The sequence below is a fragment of the Cryptomeria japonica genome, chromosome 3 (genome assembly GCF_030272615.1).
Source record: "Cryptomeria japonica chromosome 3, Sugi_1.0, whole genome shotgun sequence".
Classification (NCBI taxonomy): domain Eukaryota; kingdom Viridiplantae; phylum Streptophyta; class Pinopsida; order Cupressales; family Cupressaceae; genus Cryptomeria; species Cryptomeria japonica.
The window spans coordinates 482,568,489-482,588,863 of record NC_081407.1 but is presented as its reverse complement, the minus strand read 5'-3'; the positions used below and the strand labels follow the sequence as shown (position 1 = coordinate 482,588,863).

At 37.8% G+C, this 20,375-nt stretch overlaps 1 protein-coding gene across 11 annotated transcripts in view; it reads left to right on the top strand.

Annotated features, from left to right (window-relative positions):
• LOC131045206 (sterol 3-beta-glucosyltransferase UGT80A2) overlaps positions 1–20,375 on the top strand; it is a 177,426-nt gene that overhangs the window by 114,755 nt on the left and 42,296 nt on the right. For 9 of the 11 annotated variants that reach the window (XM_057978810.2, XM_057978785.2, XM_057978799.2 and 6 more), the window contains one exon: positions 321–459. In XM_057978810.2, coding sequence (XP_057834793.2) covers positions 321–459 — 139 coding nt within the window. The remainder of the gene's footprint in view (positions 1–320; positions 460–20,375) is intronic. The other 2 variants (XM_057978816.2, XM_057978805.2) reach the window with 1 other exon arrangement.

Below are 20,375 nucleotides of genomic sequence, written 5' to 3'. Positions count from 1 at the left end.
AATTTATTTTTGTTGAAGAAGATAATGAACTTGATTAAGTTGTTATAGCTGCCTTTTTACAAAGAACACAATTCTAGAAAATATTACTGTCGAACTTCAATATCAGATGTGCACTGTAATGTCTCTTTTTCTTTAAGGAAAACTATAGTGAGGTCTACTGCATTATATGTCTTTGTTAAATGTTTGAGGGGAAAATCTGAGGTGCAGTTTCATAAAGCAAATCATGGTTCTGATTGCTACTTTGGCCACTTGTGAACATTGATATATATTCTTTCCTTCTGAAAGTAAATTGATGTTCAATTTTGTTGGAAAATTTCCAGGAGTACGGGCATCGTGTGAGATTAGCTACTCATTCGAATTTTGAGGAATTTGTTTTGACAGCAGGGCTTGAGTTCTATCCGCTTGGTGGTGATCCAAAAGTGCTTGCTGAGTGTATGCTATACAACTTTCATAAGTCATGTTTGTAACTTTGCTTTATTGAGTGCTATATATCATGCAGCTTAAAATCTAGCAAAAGGATTCTTATGCTCTTCAAAGTTGGTAGCCTCTGATCCCATATATTTTTATAATTGACAAGAATGATACACAAAAATAGGTACCTCTTTTGGTTTATAATAAAATAAATAAGGAAAATCATATTGTCATTTCCCTTAATATTTTAATTAAAAATTGGAAAAAAATATTGTATCTCCTCATTTTAGGAGTAAACAGAATGAATGTCTGATTGGCTCTAACTTATTTTTATGAGAATGTGACTGGTGCCACACCACGTTGACATCCTCTGGTGCTTAGTTCTTTGCTTTTCAGGTCAGCTTGTATTGTCTTTGGAACCTTTAATTTGTTAAAAACATTAAAGTATCTAATGTATAATCTAGGAATCATATGAAGGTTTCTTACTGTGATATTCATGACTTTCAGACTTAAAAGGTATTGCATTCACAAATATTCTGCATATTGGGCTGCCTGAAATATAATATTTTTTTACAAATTGGTTGAAGATTTCAAAATTTATCATCCGCTTGTCAGTGTTGAAGAGATAGTAATGCTCATATCAGTGAAAATGATTCTTTTTGGTGTATTAACTGCTCAACGCATTTTAGATTAAATAAATATGTATGCAGCCAACAAAATTAGTTGCAAATATGAATTATTTTTGTAGGGTTCATAAATATGTGCAGTGTATAATGTTTGGAATTGAAATTGTGAAAAAATGATTCATAAACTGAGTGAGATACTCTCAAACAGCTCATCAACAACAGATATCCTACGTACTGCTTCTCACAAACATCTCTTCGTTATATCTTTTATTGTGTTCATTCATTCAGACACTCAACAAACAAGATGTGCAGGTAGCTCAACATCGCTTAAGCATGGAAACAGGCAAGCAAACACAAAGTTTTCAAGACTAAGTTTAACTTGGAGAGACCCCAATGTGGGATGAAAACTCTGGCAAGAGAGCTAATTCCCACTCATCTCCACTATTAATCTACTCAAGTGCGTTGTAGTATGTCCATTACAGGACCAACCATGATCTGAAAAATGGATCCTTCTTATGATCAAATAATCAGATGTTTCTCCATTTAGTCAAGGAAGGACTAGTTTCAAAAGTTCCTTAAAAAAGTTCACATTTTGTCAGTTTTGGATCACCGTGAACTTGGATGCAGGGTTGTTGAAGACTTGGATGATCTAGATACTCTTGGGAAGAAAACAAACTTGCTCATAGAAATCAAATGATACTTGGTTTTGAGTTTTTTGAAATCACTGCTTGTTAGAAGTAACAAATTCTAAAATGTTGCAACAAACACCAATATACCATCCTGATCTCATATGATACTGTAGTGAATTCTGCTGTTGCCCTGGCAATTTCATCCAGATTGCAGTGAATACCCTTTCACCCTTGGTAGAATTGCCATATTCACTATGGGACAAGTAGAGTGCTGGAATGTGAAGTGTTTTGATAGCTCAATTCAACTTTTTGGCATTACTTTTGTGTGCTTGAATCCAAAAGGGACATGAAGGAGTCTGTATCAACTATATTTGGATGTGGAACAAGGGTTGGTACTCATGCTCTCCTCTTGGAGCAAGGGATTTGCAAGTTATTATTATTGTTGAAAACCATTCTTGGAGCTGCGCAATATTTTGTAGGTTATACAAGCTCTTGTACATAGATGTGGAGCTTGTTGGTCATGCTAGGTGTTAGGTCTTGTAGATTTTATACCCTCATCTCATTTCCCATCATATATAACTGATCTGAGAAATTTTTCATGGGTTTGTGGTGTTCTGGTTATGTTCTAAATATTGTATTCATTCACCCCTTTTTGGACTAGGTATCCAAATTAGAAAGCCAAAAATCTTGTAATAATCCACCCTGTTCTGATACTAATTTTTTGCACCTTTTCTACCTCAGACAATTTGTCAAACAGTTTGCATACATGAGCAGTACAAGGAATTCTCTGTTGGAACAAATTTTAAAGCTCCCTGATCTGATTTGCTTGTTTTTTCTAGACTTCTCTATTTTGGGAAATTCGTCAAACACTAGTCAAGGAATCTCTCAATTGTAAATTTCTGAATATGTTATCTCAGAAACTTCTGTGTGAATGAGGGTTCATGAAGCATGCATTGATTCCTTTGTATAGAACCCATACTTAAATCTGCCCCCAATCTTACTCTCCCTCCAAACTTGTAGCAGATTGCTTAGTTTTCTGATTTTTGCAGACTTGTTGATATTTGTTTTGAAACTAGCTTGCCGGTTCGGGTTCGAAGAACTGGTACGCCAGTACGACAAAATTTTGAAAAGGGGTTTGGGTTCGTTAGTACAAAAACATGTAATTTTTATATATATATATATTTTAATATTTGTGCAGCCTGTAAGGATGAATTAAGATTAGCATGTCACATAGCATCATATAAACAACATAACAAACATAAACTTGTAATCATAGCATCATGATCATACCATAATAGCATCATATACATCAAGTTTAATATCAAAATGACAAAATATTCAAGTATCATTGTTTCAACTTTCAACAATATAAAGTTTAATCATCAAATGGATCAGCTAATTCATCATCCTCCTCCTCCTCCTCCTCCTCATCCTCCTCGTCATTGACATTGACAGTGGATGAGCCAACGCCACTTGGACTTGCACTATAAGTTTGCTCGCTCTCCAAGTCATCAAGTGTCAATGCAAGAAGCTGAGAAGCGGGAGCATCCAAATCAGTATGCTCTGGCTCTATATCCCACATCTTCGTTTCCCCTTGTGTGTAGTCACGTTGTTTGTGTGAAAGAAGCCGTAGGTTGGAATGCACATATACTAATTCTCCGCTCTTTTTGATAGCAACCTGTTGTGATGTATTCACACATCGCCCCATTGCAAATGGGGACCCCTGCTTTTTTCCTTCTGGGGTTTGTTTTCTAGGTCTTTTAGGGTTTTGTCTGTTAGCCTTTGCAGGATGAGTGCTGTCGAGGGGATCGTTGGATTGCAGGCTTTGCTTGAGCCAGGGTGAGTCCACAGGGCCCCAGAATTAGGGTTTCTTTGAGAGTCTTCCTTAGGGCCTAGTTTTGCTCTTGTTACTAATTGTGTCTTGCTTGGTGAGTGAGTATCATTCTTGAAGGCCCGAGCTAGGTCAAGTTGGTGAGTGATAAAGTCTGGAATGTCCTGATCCTGAAATTTGACTGTCTGGAAAATTGAAGAATCCTTCAAAAACTAGATTTTGCAATATAACTCCTGGAAGTCCGAAACCACTCTCAAACATCCTGGAAGTATATATGGAATATAACTTAAAGTATAATGTCTCTTATACTTAAATGTTATATTCCATAAAATAATCCTAACGAAGAGGCTAAAATGTCAAAATTCTCTCCTAACCCTTCCAAAGGGTCCAGAGCGAATTTCAATTTTCGCTCCTGACCCTTCCAAAGGGTCCAGAGCGAAAATTCACCAAAGACTCAAGATCTCGCCTAAGTCAAAGAGTGGTCGAGCAAGTTTGCAAGGATATGGAAGGAAATGGATCTAGGATCAAGTCTAAGACAAAGTCAAGTCAGTTTGAAGGTGAATTGAGCCTAGAATAGAAATTTCGCTCCTGACCCTTCCTAAGGGTCCAGAGCGAAATTCTTGAAAACACTCATTTTCCCCTTTGCTAAAGTCAAGACCAAGATGGAGATGAAAGGAGAGTAGTCTATGTTTGCCTCCCAAAGAAAATTAGAGTTGAAAAAAGCAAGAATCAAGGTCAAATCATGATTTTCGCTCTTGACCCTTCCAAAGGGTCCAGAGCGAAAATCCGTGTAGCTCTTATTTCCTTCTTTGTTTTGGCTAGGTGTTGGCGTGATGTAGGATAAATTGGTATGTTCTTGCCTTGGGAGGGAGTTGGACACTTTGAAAGATGAAGATTGTAGCCAAAAAGTGAATTTCGCTCCTGACCCTTCCAAAGTGTCCAGAGCGAAATTCATCATAAACCTTTTTTGCTCCCTTGTTTTGGCTTGAAACCTTGCTCCTTTGATGGAAAACGATCTATATTTGCCTCCAGGAGAAAATTGAAGTTTAAAAAATGAACAATCAAGCCCAAATGGTGAATTCCGCTCTTGACCCTTCCAAAGGGTCCAGAGCGAAAATCCTCCTAAGGCTCATCTCCTCTCTAGTTTGACCAAATTTTGAGTTGCAAGGCATCTTGAAGGGAAGTGTGGACATGTTTGGACTTTGGAAATGTTTGAAAGCCTTGAAAAAATGAAGGATTCTAGCCAAGAAGGTGAATTTCGCTCCTGACCCTTCCAAAGGGTCCAGAGCGAAATTCCTTACAAGCCTACCTTTTTGACCTTGCTTGGGCTTAAGACTTTGTTCCTTGCATGAGAATGATGTTTAGTTACCTTCTAGAGAAGATTGGAGGTGAAAAGATGAAGGATCAAGTCAAGAATGAGATTTTCGCTCCTGACCCTTCCAAAGGGTCCAGAGCGAAAATCCTAAATCCACCTATTCCTTTCACATTTGTGCCAAGTCAGGCCTAGACAAGGATGATAGAAGCCCTTAAGATTGCCCTTGAATGGATTTTTGTCTCAAAAAAATGATGATTTTGGGCTAGAGGAAGAATTTCGCCCCTGACCCTTCCAGAGGGTCCAGGGCGAAATTCATTATAGGTCCTGTCCCTGGCCATGATTTCTAGCGAAATTCTCTTTTCTAGTCACTTTGAGGTCAAGCGAAATGTTGCAAGCATGGGAGAGGGATTCAAGGATAAGAGTCCAAGTAAACAAAGTGAAAAGAATGTAATTGAGTGAGGATAAACAAGCAAATCATGAAATTCACTCCTGACCCTTCCAAAGGGTCCAGGGTGAAATTGTGCAAAACCTATCTTTTCCCTCAAATTTATGCCAAGTCTAGTGTGGGTCAAGATTAGAGGTGTCCTTAGGCATGTCCTTGAATTGTCAAGAGTCATCAAATATGAAGAAATGAGCTCAAAATGAGAATTTTGCTCCTGACCCTTCCAAAGGGTCCAGAGCGAATTTTCTCAAAACCACCTTTTTTCCCAATTTTGTGCCAAGCCTAGTGCTGACTAAGGTGAGTTTTGATGGAAGAGGTCCTTAGAAATAACTTTGACTTATCAATGATTATCAAATGTGAAGGAATTGAGCCAAATGGTGAATTTCGCTCCTGACCCTTCCAAAGGGTCCAGAGCGAAATTCCTAAAATCACTTGTCTTCCTTGCAAATCAAGTCAAGCTTTTGGTTTTTATGGCTTAGGGAAGGATGGAGCAAAGTTTCCTTGACCCTGGAGGTGAGTTGAATGGTAGAATTTGTCCTAAAAAGTGATTTTCGCTCCTGACCTTTCCAAAGGGTCCAGAGTGAAATTCTTAAAAGCCTCTCTCTTGCCCCAAATTTGCATCAAGATTGGTGTTGGTTGAGAATGAGGGCATCTTTGGGCATGTATCTAAGCAAGTACGGTTGCAAAGTGAGAACAATTTGAGCCAGGAATGCAAATTTCGCTCCTGACCCTTCCAAAGGGTCCAGGGCGAAATTCTTATGAAGCCTGTCCCTGGAAAGAATCTTGAGAAAGCTTCATTTTAATATCTTTTGTTGATGATTTAAGGTATAAAATGCTATGTTAGAATAAATATGTTATGTGTCCTTAATCATTTTATGGTTTGTCTTGCAGGTGAAAGAAGACCAGGCCAGGGCAAGGATGACCTCCTCCAGTCCAACATCAGCAGGGACGACCTCCTCCAGTCCAGCATCATCAAGGACGACCTCTTCCAGTCCAGCATTTGAAGGAAAGGTACACCATCCATCCTACACATCAAAGACAAAGGAGGTTAAAGCAAGGGTTCATTGGAGAAGCAAATAGTCTCAGAAGAGTTAATTAAAGTTAGCTTCTCAGCATCATCAAATTGAATATCTACCAAGTTGCAAGTGTCAGACAAGGTGGCGTCCCAGTCATCACTCCTCCATGTTGGGTTGATCCACCTTAGCGTGTCCAGGTTCAATGTACCTGACTCATCAAAGATGACACAAACTTCAATGTACCTACCCCGGCTATCCATTGGTCGAATATTCCAGAGAAGATGTGTCCAAATAATGCAATTATTTCATTGGCCAGAATTGAGTTTGTTGTAACAAACCCTAATTAGGGTTTTCATTGTAAAATCTCGGCCATTGATCTGAGCCATCGAATTGTATTGAGGGCACTATATAAGCCCTGGCTCCTCATTTGTAATAGATAATAGTTAGTCAGTAGTTAGAAGGTGAATAGTTAGAAATAGTAAATAGTCAGTTGATAGAATAGCAATTAAAGTAGAATAGAAAGAGAAGGCAAAGATTGTTGCCAAGATGTTGTTGTAAAAGACTTGTAAACTTCATTGAAGAAATGGTGAAATCTTTGGGTTGATTCAACAATTTGCATGGTCTCTATACTTCTCATATTTGATTTCATGTTGTTAGATGAGTGGAAGAAATGTGTTTGATTGATGGTGAAATTCGTATATCCATACTACTAGCAGTTTGTTGATTGCAGACTTGCCTTGTGTAGTCAACTGGAATCATTCAGTTTAAGCTTAACTTCAATTGTCGCTTCTTCATTGATATGCATCAGCCTGATGGTGTCTATGCCTGTAGCGATGATCTGAACATCATAAAGTTTTCCTCCGAAGATCGCACTAACCTTGTGGAGATGGTCCTAGGATGTCAAAACAAGACTTAGTTAGAATTTCATCAAAGGTTATTCATTGCTTCTACATTCTTAGTGTAAGAATTAGATCCTTTCCTCGCCCTCATCCTTTTTTCCTTTTTTTTCAAAAAATCTAGGCTAGTGAAATCCTGTGTTCCAGCAATGTTCAAAGCAAATTAGACGTTTAGTCATCAAGTGTAAGTCCCCTTGTGATTCCAGCAAAATCACATCATACCACAGAGAGCTTATCCACGAGTAGAGAACCTACATACAAGAACCTTGGAGTTGCCTTGACTGATCCTTCGGCGAGATCTTCAGCAGTCGGGAAACTTTGCTCAAGAGAGGATAGGTTACCTTTAGGTATTTTATTCTGTGTTCGCATGTGCATAAAAAACACATCAACTCAACCTATTGCGCTCTACTGAGTGGATGAAAGAGTACGTGCTTCAATTTCTTTCTGAAGCAGATGAACTAGCAACCTATGAAGACAAAGTAAACAATTAAAGTTATACATTAATAAAATTAAAATTAAAAATTACTAGCAACCTATGAAGACAAAGTAAACTATAAACTTACTTGTGATAATTTTAATTAATTAAACTTACTTGTGATAAAACTTTTATAGCGAGGGGTTGTAGGTGTTAGAAGCATGCACCATGGAAGTACCACCAGCTATGAGCATCCTTCTTGGATCTATGACGAAGTGCCTCAACACTTGGACCATTCCCATTTGCCAATTCTATGAACTCATTTGTAACAATATCTCACAAATGATCATCAGGATATAGTCTAAGAAATGCTGCCTTGTACCCATCAGATACTTCTAGATCTCTCCATGGTGGAATCCTTCCTGGTTTATCAAGAAATTGATTGCTATAGTACTTTGGTGTCAATGCATAGGCAAGAAGATGCAAGGGATTGGTCATTTTATTCCACCTTTCTACAATAATTGCTTTGACTTCTTTGAAGAATTGCTCCTCGGGGTCATTCTCTTTTGCATTTATAGTGAACTTTATTTTTTCAAGCATTGAGTCAATGCCATCATAAATCTCACCAATGCAAGGCCTATACATGTCGGTATAGTGAATCATACTCATAATGGGCTCAATGATACTTAGGAGATATGTAACAAGATCCCACCATTTCTCATTCAATATTCTCTCCCTAGTTTTTTCTACCCTCTCACTGCTACTTTGCTTCCATACAGTCCAATTGTTGCTGATCACCATATTGCATAGTGCCACTCTAACTTTCACAAGTCGTCTTAAGACGATTGTGTTTGATGCGAAATGTGTCTCAGCAACCTATAACACAAATTAATGCCAAAATGATTAAAAAATAAAGCCAAACTTTAAAGAAGAATACACAATATAGCTTACACAATGATATTATGAACATTGAAATTAAAAAAATCAGAAAATGTAAAATTAAATTACTATTTCACTTACCTTCAATAGCTCCAAATTCGAAAAGGATCTAAAAATCCCTTGAGACATGTGGTGGTTTGTGATGAACATCTGGATGTCCTCAGCCTCTGCATACACATCTCTGGTCCATTTTATTTTAGTCCCAATCCTTTGTAGCATAAGATTGAGTGAATGAACTGCACAAGCTGTCCAAAAGATGTGATCATAACGTTCCTCAACCAACAAACCAGCAGCTCTACAATTTCTTGCATTGTCCGTTATGACTTGGACTATTGCTATTTACTAAGTTGTCATTAGTTTTATGCCCAAAGTCATCCTATATACACTAGTCGGTTAATACTACTGAAAAGTCCAGTCAGTAAATACCAAGGCTACCGGTGTCGGTTATAGAAGAGAGACAAGTCACCGAGATGATATACACCGAGCTATGAACCGAGACGAATACAGAATGTCTACCGAGTAAGGTTCATATGTCTACCGAGCAACAAAGAAGGTATACCGAGTTAATCTGAACCGAGTGGAAACGTGTTACCAGATTCAATGAACCTGGACACACATGTGAAACGTGTTACAAGATTCGAGAAGATGAAACCGTTATTACATAGGAAATTGCATTTAAAGATTTTGTATGATTTTGAGGAAGTATATCCAATGAAATAATTTCCATGTTTATTCATTCAATAAAACATGTTTGTATGATCGAAGCATGAATAGATCACCGTCTCAGAGATCTATATAAACAGAATGATTTGAGTATTTGATATGACATGGAAAATCAAGAGAGAAGATACGAAGTGATGATATAGTTCAATTTGAAGAAAGAAGATTGACAGAGATATTCAGAGGTTACCGAGAAGGTTTCAAAGAACAGTTTAAGGGATAGAGTATACAGAAGTGGTTACCGAGTTTATTTATCATTATCGAGGAGTGCTATGAGCAAGGTAATTTTATATTGAGCACATAGAGTCTGCTATAACATTTCAGATGTGAAGTTGCAGATATTTTGTAAAGATTTTGATTGAATTATTAAGTTGTGTTAGAAACCTTTAACAGGGTAAAAGACTCTAATATAGTCTATAAATTGTAAAGCCTTTAACTAGGTACAAGATTTCGTAGAAGTGTTTGTAAAATCCTTTAGCAAGGTAGATCTATAGATCTTTATACTCCTAACAGGGTAAGCTATCAAAAATAGCTAAACATGTAGCTCTAACCGAGCAATCTTGATTACTGCAGTAGTGAAGTTGTGGGTGCCATCACCACCGCAGTTTTTCTCTCTAACCAAGTGTTTTTGCGTGACCAAAAATCTGTGTTATGGAGTGAAATTTTGATGGATGTCATTTCTATGATTATGTTTCAGTATTATATATTTATGAGATCAACAATACTTAGTTTGTGTTTATCAGTAAAATTGTTTTTCAAGAAAAGTTTTGAAGTACTGATTCACCCCTCCCCTCTCAGTACATTAGCTTTCCAAGTCAGACCTAACAATTGGTATCAGAGCCTAATTCTTGGTAAAGGGACTAACAGCCTAAAGAGAAAGATCCTATCAATGGAAGGCTATAAACAATCACGCAAGATTGTGAATCTTCAAGAAGAATTGGATCATGCTAATCAAGTGATTGCAGTGATTGTAGATATGCAGAGGCAAATGCAAAGATCACTGAAAGTCAGAAGAAGGTTGTCTGATGATTTACAGAACTCACTAGAGTTGGTGGAACAAATTGAGACATCATCTGAGAACAGCATATCAGAAGAATCTGAAGAAATGATTGCAGAATTGAGAGAAAAGAACAAAGCACTTAATGAACAACTAAAAGCAATGAGAAGGGAACATGAGTATTTCAGCACACAAATGACTGAAAATCTTGAAGCATTAAGAACAACTGAAGATAATAAGCGAAATATAGAAGGAGAAAAACAACAACTAGAAGCAATGATGTTTGCAAAAAATGACGAAATATCAAGGATCATTGAAGTTCAACATAATTTGTCTGATCAATTGGATTATGCACATCATGAAGCTACTCTAAAGGAAAATGAGATCCAAGCATTGAAACTTGAATTATCAAGATTGACCGATGAACTAGAAGCAGAAAAGAAGTCAAAAGAAACATTGAGAAAAAGCCATGAATCGTCAAGAATGTTGGATGAGCAACTAAATATGAGAACACCCAACAAAACTGCAGGACTCGGTTACAAAGGAAACAACTCTACCGAGAAAGGGATGAACACCACTGAGAAAGGAGAATCATCAAAGAAAGCTGGAAACAAAGATAACATGAAAGACAAGAAGCCTATTTGCAACTACTGTGGAAAAGAAGGACATATTGCCAACGTTTGTCGGATCAGAAAAGGTAAGCAACCGAATGTTACTAGGTTTGATGGTTATTGTTATAGTTGCAACAAGTATGGTCACACATCTAAGCAATGTAGGACAAAGTCTATTAACAATTATTAGAAGGCAAAATTCAGGGGGTTTTGCAAAAATTGCAATAGATATGGACACAATACCGAGAAATGTTGGTTTAAGCAGAAAAACTATATGTGGACTCCACACCGAGCAAACACTAGAAGTTACCGAACTCACACAGATCTCAATCGACAATATACTTCAGTACCATGGGATTACAATACAAGAATATGGTGTGAATGCTGTGGAAGATACGGACATATAAGTGCAAACTATATGATAAGGTTTGGAATGAACAACAGGAGATCATGGAGAAATCCCGGAATGGCATGTTTTCACTGTCACAAAGTTGGACACTTGGCTAAAGACTGCAGAGACCAACCTAGAGGAGATACTGAGGAGATAAGAAGCAAATTACAGAAATTTTGGAAAAAGAAGGAAAATGTGTCAACTAATGAAGGAAGCACCTTACCTACCGAGTTAGGTGCATCTACTTCGAATTAATCAATAAAGTTATGGAGGGACTGCATTCTCACAAGGTAAGATCTTAACAGTTCCTATATAATCATGTACTAATTCCAAAATCTGCATAGCTAAGATGCAATAGCAAGTTTGAAATATTATCTAGTCTTTTGAATTACCAGAGAAGCTGGCAAAAGTTTTAAACTTGTCTAGTCGGTAAAAGCTAATAAGAGAGATAGTTGGTATAGTGGAACCGAGTGCATTTAATGCCTATTTTACCTAACCGCATGAAACCCGATAAGGTCAAAAAGAGGTACTTAAAGTATTTTACGCGGTCATTTTTCACTTACCAGTTTTCAAAGTGCAGAGCAAAGCGAATCAAAAGGCGATCAAACATTTCCAAGAGCGAATTCAAGGTATTTAGCATAATCTAAACCGCATTTTTAGTAGTTAACCGATCAAAGTCAAGTTGTGAATATTTGCAAAGTATTTACTAAGTTGGAAGCATTTTCTGGTTATTTGAAACCCTAAGCTATTTCGTAAGTAGAATTTCAAGTTTTAAATGGCTCCCAAGGTACAAAAACCCATTGTAGTAGAGAGCATTGAGAAGCCTACACTGAAATATACCTTACCTCCCAAAGTGGCATCCGAACCCGGTGAGAAAACTGCATTCTCTCTTATTCCGGATAGGGTTCTGTTGATTGAAGATGTTAGATTTTATACCAAGTGCCGAGTTGAAGAGCTAGGTCATACTGAGATTAAGGATATGTATGACAAAATGTGCACCGATGGAAACTTAGATAGCAAGTTTGAGCATATCAAAGTTAAGGGATTGACCGAAGCCCTAACTTATCCTCGAGTCTTCAAACCCCAATGGGTCAAATTTGTCTTGAGTCGTGTGCATGACGATTTTATGTGGTTAGAGGATCAACCTTTCAAGATCACCAAGGAGATTATTCACATGATAACCGGATACCCTATATTTGACCATGCCCGAGCACAGAAGATGATTTCACAGAAGGAATTGATAACATTAACAGGTGTTGAGTCTGATAGCAGAGGTCTTAAGTTGAACAATGTGATTGATGCAGAACTCAATTTTGCTATTAGAGTTATTGGTTATTGTTTCTTCCAGTCTGCAAGAGAAAACAGTGTACCGTGTGCAGTTGTAGATTTGGCTTATAAAAGTGTTAAAAAGGGTATGCAAATTAATTTATGTGAAGTGTTATTGAAGAATCTTTTTGAAAATCTCAATACAATAAGGAAACCGAAGAAGAATAATACTGCAAACACACTAAAGTTTGGGTCACTCTTAGTGTGTATGTTCTTCTATTTTCAGAAATTCTTTCCATCAGTTGGTAACATTGTTTGGGAATTACACCGACCTATCACCCATCAAATAAATGATTTCATCAATCAGCTAGGTGATAATTTCAATATGATAATGGATGATTACTTCAACAGATTCCAGGAAAAGATGGTACAGGATTCCACCTCAGCTAGTGGAAAAGTACAAGGATACTATATGTTTTGAAGTGGATACCGACTACTGTTATGTCAATGCAGTAGAACCCAGGACTCAATCATTACCGCCTATGGGTTATGAGATAGATTTTGACATTGCTCAACAATAGATAGATGCCTTTTTAGCACTTCCAAGGCATGCTACCGAGATCAGATATGGCACCTATGAAGAGGTGAAAGAAAAAGTAAAAATGAGCATTGTAGTACCAAAGTCTGCCAGAAAAGCCACTAGAATGATCAAGGATTTAACTGAGAAGTTTGGAGAAGGTTCTACCTCCACACCTACTAAGACAGCAAGAAGGAAGAGTGATCAACTTTCGATCAAGGAAGAATCTGAAGCTCAAGAAGCAGCAATTACACTGAGCACCGAGTTGCCAAAGGGCAAAGTTTTGAAAAGAAAGAAAAAGGATTCAACCAAGGTGTCACCGACCATGCCAGCAAAGCAACTGAACACTAGATCATCTGCTGCATCACTTGTTAAGAAGCAGAAGAATGTAGAAACGCCTAAGGTTACAAAAACTTATAGAAAGACGACCAGAAGACTAATTTTGGATAAAGAGGAAAGTGACATAGAGTCGGAAGATGTAAATAAATTTCAGGTTGTAAAAAGCACAAAGGAAGATGTACATAGTGTTGACAATTTTTGTGCAAAATTAAAGGAATATGGTGGATTTGGGTCGTTCAGATATGTAAAATATGATACAAGAACAGATGAAGAGAAGAGGCAAATAGAAGAGACAGTAATTTGTGTACTTCTCAAGTTCCGAGTAGTTCCATTGGAAGTGGCTGGTTTTCTTCCAAAAGCATTATACTCACATATTGATAATAGATGGAAATATGCTATGGACTCGGAGAAGCAAATAAGAGAAAGAGTTTTGGTTCATCGCTTTCCAGATATGTCGGTAGATGACATAAGAGATCATTTGAAAAACTACCAGACAAATTTTCAAGTAAAACAAAGGGCCTTGAAAATGATGAATGGCCTATTTCTTGAAGTTGAAAAAGAAACTGAAGAAAAATGGAAGAAAATATTCAGGATTCAGGCTGAAGAACCAAAAGGTGAAGTAGAAATAGTTGACATCACCGAGCAAGATCCTACTTCCACTATTCAGTTAGATGAGGATGTAATAGACAATGAAGCACAGGAAGGAGAAATGATAGAAGGGAGCTCCTATGCCAAACTGATATCAAGTGAATCAGTTGTGGAATAGATTATGTCCTATCCTCCGATCACCCAACAAGTTACAGCCGAGAAACTTCAGGACACAGATCAAGGTACAGAGGATCAAAAGGTTAAATCAGTTGAATCTACCTCTCAGGCCACCGGCGAGCAATCTTCCCAAGTACCATCAAGCATCGAGACAATTGCCACTGAAACTCCGAGCAAGGAAACACCAAAGGATACAATAGAGGCTACAGGAACCGACAAAAGTGTTGCCTCTACCGAGCAACATACCGAGGAAGGACAAGCCTCAAAAGCCATTGTACCCATTCAACCGGAGAAGGCATCATCATCAAAGGAGAAGAAAGCAAAAAGACACAGTTTTAAGCTAGATCTGTCAAAGCCCATTGTGTTACCGAATGTTGACATTACAAAATTGAAAGGGCAAGCATTGATAGAATTCGGTGATCTTTGTAAAGCCAAAGTAGAGCAGGAAAGACAGATAGCTATTCAATAGAAGAACCGTGTACTTCAAAAAGTCAAAACATTATTGACAAACATGATACCTGAAGCTACCATCAATAAAGATGCTGCCATCCATGTGCAACTGGATGAACTACTCACTCAATTGGAGGGATCAGGAGTAGAAGCATCAGAATACCTTAGGAAATTGAAAGATAAAGAGCTAACTGCCGAGATGATTGAAGAAATGCAGAAAGCAATTGCTATAGGTAAAATAAAGCTTATTGAATTCATTGATGAGGTGTCCCCTCAACTCAAGCATATTATTTATTTATTTCAGAAGTTATGTACATTCTCATTCTTCATCAAAGATATCAAGAATAAGACTGAAGTCATTGAAAAAGAGATTACCGATCTCTCAAATAAACTGACTACCGAGCCAGATTCTCTTCAGAATTTTTACAAACCCTTATTGCTCAACAGTTAGAACTTCGGAATGAAGAGCATAAAATAAGGATGGATATCATGACTCTTCAAACATTATTTATTCCCCATTTGTCATCAATTCAAGAGCAGATCAACCGCGCTACCCAATTGTCAACTCAAGTAGAGGGAAGCACTTTAGATGGTTTGATCACACTGTCCGCTGATATTACAGCTCAGAATACAATACTGGAAAGTGTCAAGGATGCACTTACCAACGTTCTTATAGAAGCTCGTACAAAGTATAAATCTATTTTTGATCAGTTGCCCCCACCAAATGGTAACTAGTTTTGATGTTTGTCAAAAAGGGGGAGTGTACCGAGTATACAGAGTATCTGAGTGTACAAAATCTATCATATATATATATATATATATATATATACCGAGTGTACAGTTGAAATTGACAGGGGGAGCATGGAACATCACGAGCATGGAATACAGAGTATGGAACATCAAGTTATGTACAGAATATTGATACGGGGAGTATGTATTTGAACAATGTATATACTGACATTTCAGTTTATTTTGCGAGTATATAGATTTTGTGTTCTGACTTTGAAAGGAGTTTTGTCAAACATACCAAACTAATGTCAAAATGGGAGATTGTTGCTATTTACCAAGTTGCCATTAGTTTTATGCCCAAAGTCATCCTATATACACTAGTCGGTTAATATTACCGAAAAGTCCAGTCAGTAAATACCAAGGCTACCGGTGTCGGTTACAGAAGAGAGACAAGTCACTGAGATGATATACACTGAGCTATAAACGAAGACGAATACAGAATGTCTACCGAGTAAGGTTCATATGTGTATCGAGCAACAAAGAAGGTATACCGAGTTAATCTGAACCGAGTGGAAACGTGTTACCAAATTCAATGAACTTGGACACACATGTGAAACGTGTTACAAGATTTGAGAAAATGAAACCGTTATTACATAGGAAATTGCATTTAAAGATTTTGTATGATTTTGAGGAAGTATATCCAATGAAATAATTTCTATGTTTATTCATTCAATAAAACATGTTTGTATGATCGAAGCATGATCAAATCACCGTCTCAGAGATCTATATAAACAAAATGATTTGAGTATTTGATATGACATGGAAAATCAAGAGAGAAGATACGAAGTGATGATATAGTTAAGTGTGAAGAAAGAAGATTGACAGAGATATTCAGAGGTTACTAAGAAGGTTTCAAAGGACAGTTTAAGGGACAGAGTATACAGAAGTGGTTACCGAGTTTATTTATCATTACCGAGGAATGCTATGAGCAAGGTAATTTTATATTGAGCACATAGAGTCTGCTATAACATTTCAGATGTGAAGTTGCAGATATTTTGTAAAGGTTTTGATTGAATTATTAAGTTGTGTTAGAAAACTTTAACAAGGTAAAAGACTCTAATAAAGTCTATAAATTGTAAAGCCTTTAACCAGGTACAACATTTTGTAGAAGTGTTTGTAAAATCCTTTAGCAAGGTAGATCTAAAGATCTTTATACTCCTAACAGGGTAAGCTATCAGAAATAGCTAAACATGTAGCTCTAACTGAGCAATTTTGATTACTGCAATAGTGAAGTTGTGGGTGCCATCCCCACCGCAGTTTTTCTCTGTAACCGAGAGTTTCTGCGTGACCAAAAATCTGTGTTATGGAGTGAAATTTTGATGGATGTCATTTCTATGATTATGTTTCAGTATTATATATTTATGAGATCAGCAATACTTAGTTTGTGTTTATCAGTAAAATTGTTTTTCAAGAAAAGTTTTGAAGTACTGATTCACCCCTCCCCTCTCAGTACATTAGCTTTCCAAGTCAGACCTCAGCCTCTGCATACACATCTGTGATCCATTTTATTTTAGTCCCAATCCTTTGTAGCATAAGATTGAGTGAATGGACCGCACAAGGTGTCCAAAAGATGTGATCATAGCGTTTCTCAACCAACAAACAAGCAGCTCTACAATTTCTTGCATTGTCTGTTATGACTTGGACAACATTGCGGGGTTCCATTGACTCAATGGCGGAGATGAGAATTTCTGCAATAAATTGGTCATCTTTTACTTGGCCCTCACAATCCACAGCTTTCAAAAACATTGCCCCTTTAGGGGATACCGCTATGACATTGATCAAGGGACGATTTTTAGCATCTTTCCACCCATCTGAAACAATTGTTACACCTATCTCTGCCCATGAATCCGTTATGGGTTTCAATGCATCTTCAACCCTCTTCGCCTCTTTGTCCAATAATGTTCCACGTACCTTCTCATAACCTGGGCCCTTATACCCTCTTGGAGCTTCATTAACACTTTTTATCATTTGCTTCCAATATGGGGAGCGAACTACATTGAAAGCCAACCCATTTGCACAAATGCACCTTTCTATATCTTGGTCAGCAATGTCCCTACTCTCATTTTGAAATGCGGTTTCTAAAGGCCCCTTTGTTCTTTTGTGTGTCAAGGGTGGTTCATTTTTAGGTTCATTTGTGGAAAAGAAGGGGTGGTCTTGTACTACAACATCGGGATGAGATGGGGCTTTGTTGACGTGTATTTTGTACACAATCATACACAGAATAAAATACCCAAGGGTACCTTATCCTCTCTTGAATAAAGCCTCTGATTGCTGAAGATATCGCGAAAAAGGATCAATCAGGATGACTTCAAGGTTCTTGTATGTAGGGTCTCTACGTGTGGATAAGCTCTTTGTGGTATGATGTGATTTGCTGGAATCACAAGGGGACTTACATTTGATGCCTGAACTTCTGATTTGCTTTGAATATTGCTGGAACACAGGATTTTCACTAGCTTAGATTTGAAAAAAGGAAAAAAGATGAGGGCAAGGAAAGGATCTAATCCTAACACTAAGAATGTAAGAGCAATGAATGATCTTTGATGAAATTCTAACTAAGTCTTGTTTTGACATCATAGGAACATCTCCACAAGGTTAGTGCGATCTTCGAAGGAAAGCTTTATGATGTTCAAATCATCACTGCAGGCATAGACACCATCAGGTTGATGCATATCGATGAAGAAGCGACAATTGAAGTTAAGCTTAAGCTGAATGATTCCAGTTGACTACACAAGGCAAGTCTGCAATCAACAAACTGTTAGTAGTATGGATATGCGAATTTCACCATCAATCAAGCACATTTCTTCCACTCATCTAATCATAAAATCAAACATGAGAAGTATAAAGACCATGCAAATTGTCGAATCGACCCATAAATTTCACCATTTCTTCAATGAAGTTACAAGTCCTTTACAACAACATCTTGGCAACAATCTTTGCCTTCTCTCTCTACTCTACTCTACTAACTGCTTCCAACTATTTCTATTCTATTTCTAACTATTTCAACTCTCTAACTATTACTATCACCTTTACAAAATGAAATGCCAGGGCTTATATAGTGCCCTCAATACAATTCGATGACTTAGATCAATTCGAGATCAATGGCCAAGATTCAACAATGAAAACCCTAATTAGGGTTTGTTACAACCATTACATAACATTTAATGCTTGACCAATGATAAAATTGTATTGCTTGGACACATGTCCTCTCTAGAAAATTCCACCAATGAGTAGCCGGGGTAGGTACATCGGAGTTTGCGCCACCTTCCATGAGTTAGGTACATTGAATCTAGACAGGCTGAGGTGGACCACACTGACTGGAGAAGTGATGACTAGGATGCCACCTCGTCTGACACTTGTAACTTGGTAAATATTCAACTTGGTGTTGTTGAGAAGCTAGCTTTAATTAACTCTTCTGAAATTATCTGCTTCTTCAACGAACCCTTGTTCTAACTTCTTGTGTCCTTGATTTGCAGGATGATGATGTACCTCGCCTTGGAATGCTGGATTGGAAGAGGTTGCCCTTGATGACGTTAGTCCCAAGAAGGCCGTCCTTGTCGATTCTAGGCTGGAGGAGGTCGCCCTTATCTTGATGATGCTGGATCGAAGAAGGTTGTCCTTGTCCTTGCTTGATCGTCCTTGAGGAGACCGTCCTTGTCGATGCTTCGAAAATTATCTTCAACGGATCGATTGTGTCTTCCTCCACCCACCTCAAACGTAAAACTTGTTTTTCTCTTGCCCGAATCTTGTCTTGAGGGAAAATCGCTCTGGTCCCTTGGAGAGGGACAGGAGCGCCCTAGCCAGTCACCTTGGTCCCTTGGAGAGGGACAGGGGCGAACTTGTTACTTAGGCCGATTTTCTTCATTGTGGCGTACTTAAGTTATATTCAACGGGCAAAACATACTTCCCTTGACCTCCTCAAATCGCGAAACCACTTAAATCTTGCAAGGATAATGCGAAATTGGAATTCAAGCTCCGGTCCTTCAGTGAGGGACAGGAGCGATTTTTGCTCTCAGGGCCAAATCTTTTTACTTTTCACTTAAAATTTCCTTCGCTGAGGAAAATATCATCTCTTTACACGCCATGAATAAAAGTTCGAGTCCAAACAAGGTCTAAAAATGTGTATATGAATAAAATCGCTCTGGTCCCTTGGTGAGGGACAGGAGCGAATTTACCTTTCTAGACAAATACTTCATCATTTCATCGTCCTTAATCAAGTCTGGATGCTCTATCACGTTCATTTTGTCCTCCATCATGCCTTTGATGTTTCAATTTGACCAAACAAGGTCAGGAATGACTCAAATAAGCCTTTTCGCCTTGGGCCCTTGGTGAGGGATAGGAGCGCTTCGCCTTGGTCCCTTGGAGAGGGACAGGAGCGCTTTTCGCTCTGGATCCTCAGTGAAGGTCAGGAGCGAAATTTGACTTTTTGAACTCTCCATCAGGATAATTTTTATGGAATATAACATTTAAGTATAAGAACACTTATACTTTAAGTTATATTCCATATATACTTTCAGGATGTTTGAGAGTGGTTTCAGACCTCCAGGAGTTATATTGCAAAATCTAGTTTTTTGAGGTTTTTCAGTTTCCAGACTTAGTCAAATTTCAGGATCAGGACATTCAGACTTAGCCAAATTTTCAGGACATTCCAGACTTAGCCAAATTTTCAGGACATTCCAGACTTAGCCAAATTTCAGGATCAGGACTTTCAGACTTAGCCAACTTTTCAGGACCTGCTATCCTATTGATCTCCCCGACAGCACTCAAAATGCAAAGGCTAACTAACAAAACCCTAAAAGACCAAAAAACAAACCCTAAAAAGCAAAAAAAGCAAGGGTCCCCATTTGCAATGGGGCGATGTGTGAAATGGTCACAACATTTATCTAGATGTTATCTAGATGTTGTGAAATGGTCACAACATTTATCTAGATGTTGTGACCATTTCACACATCG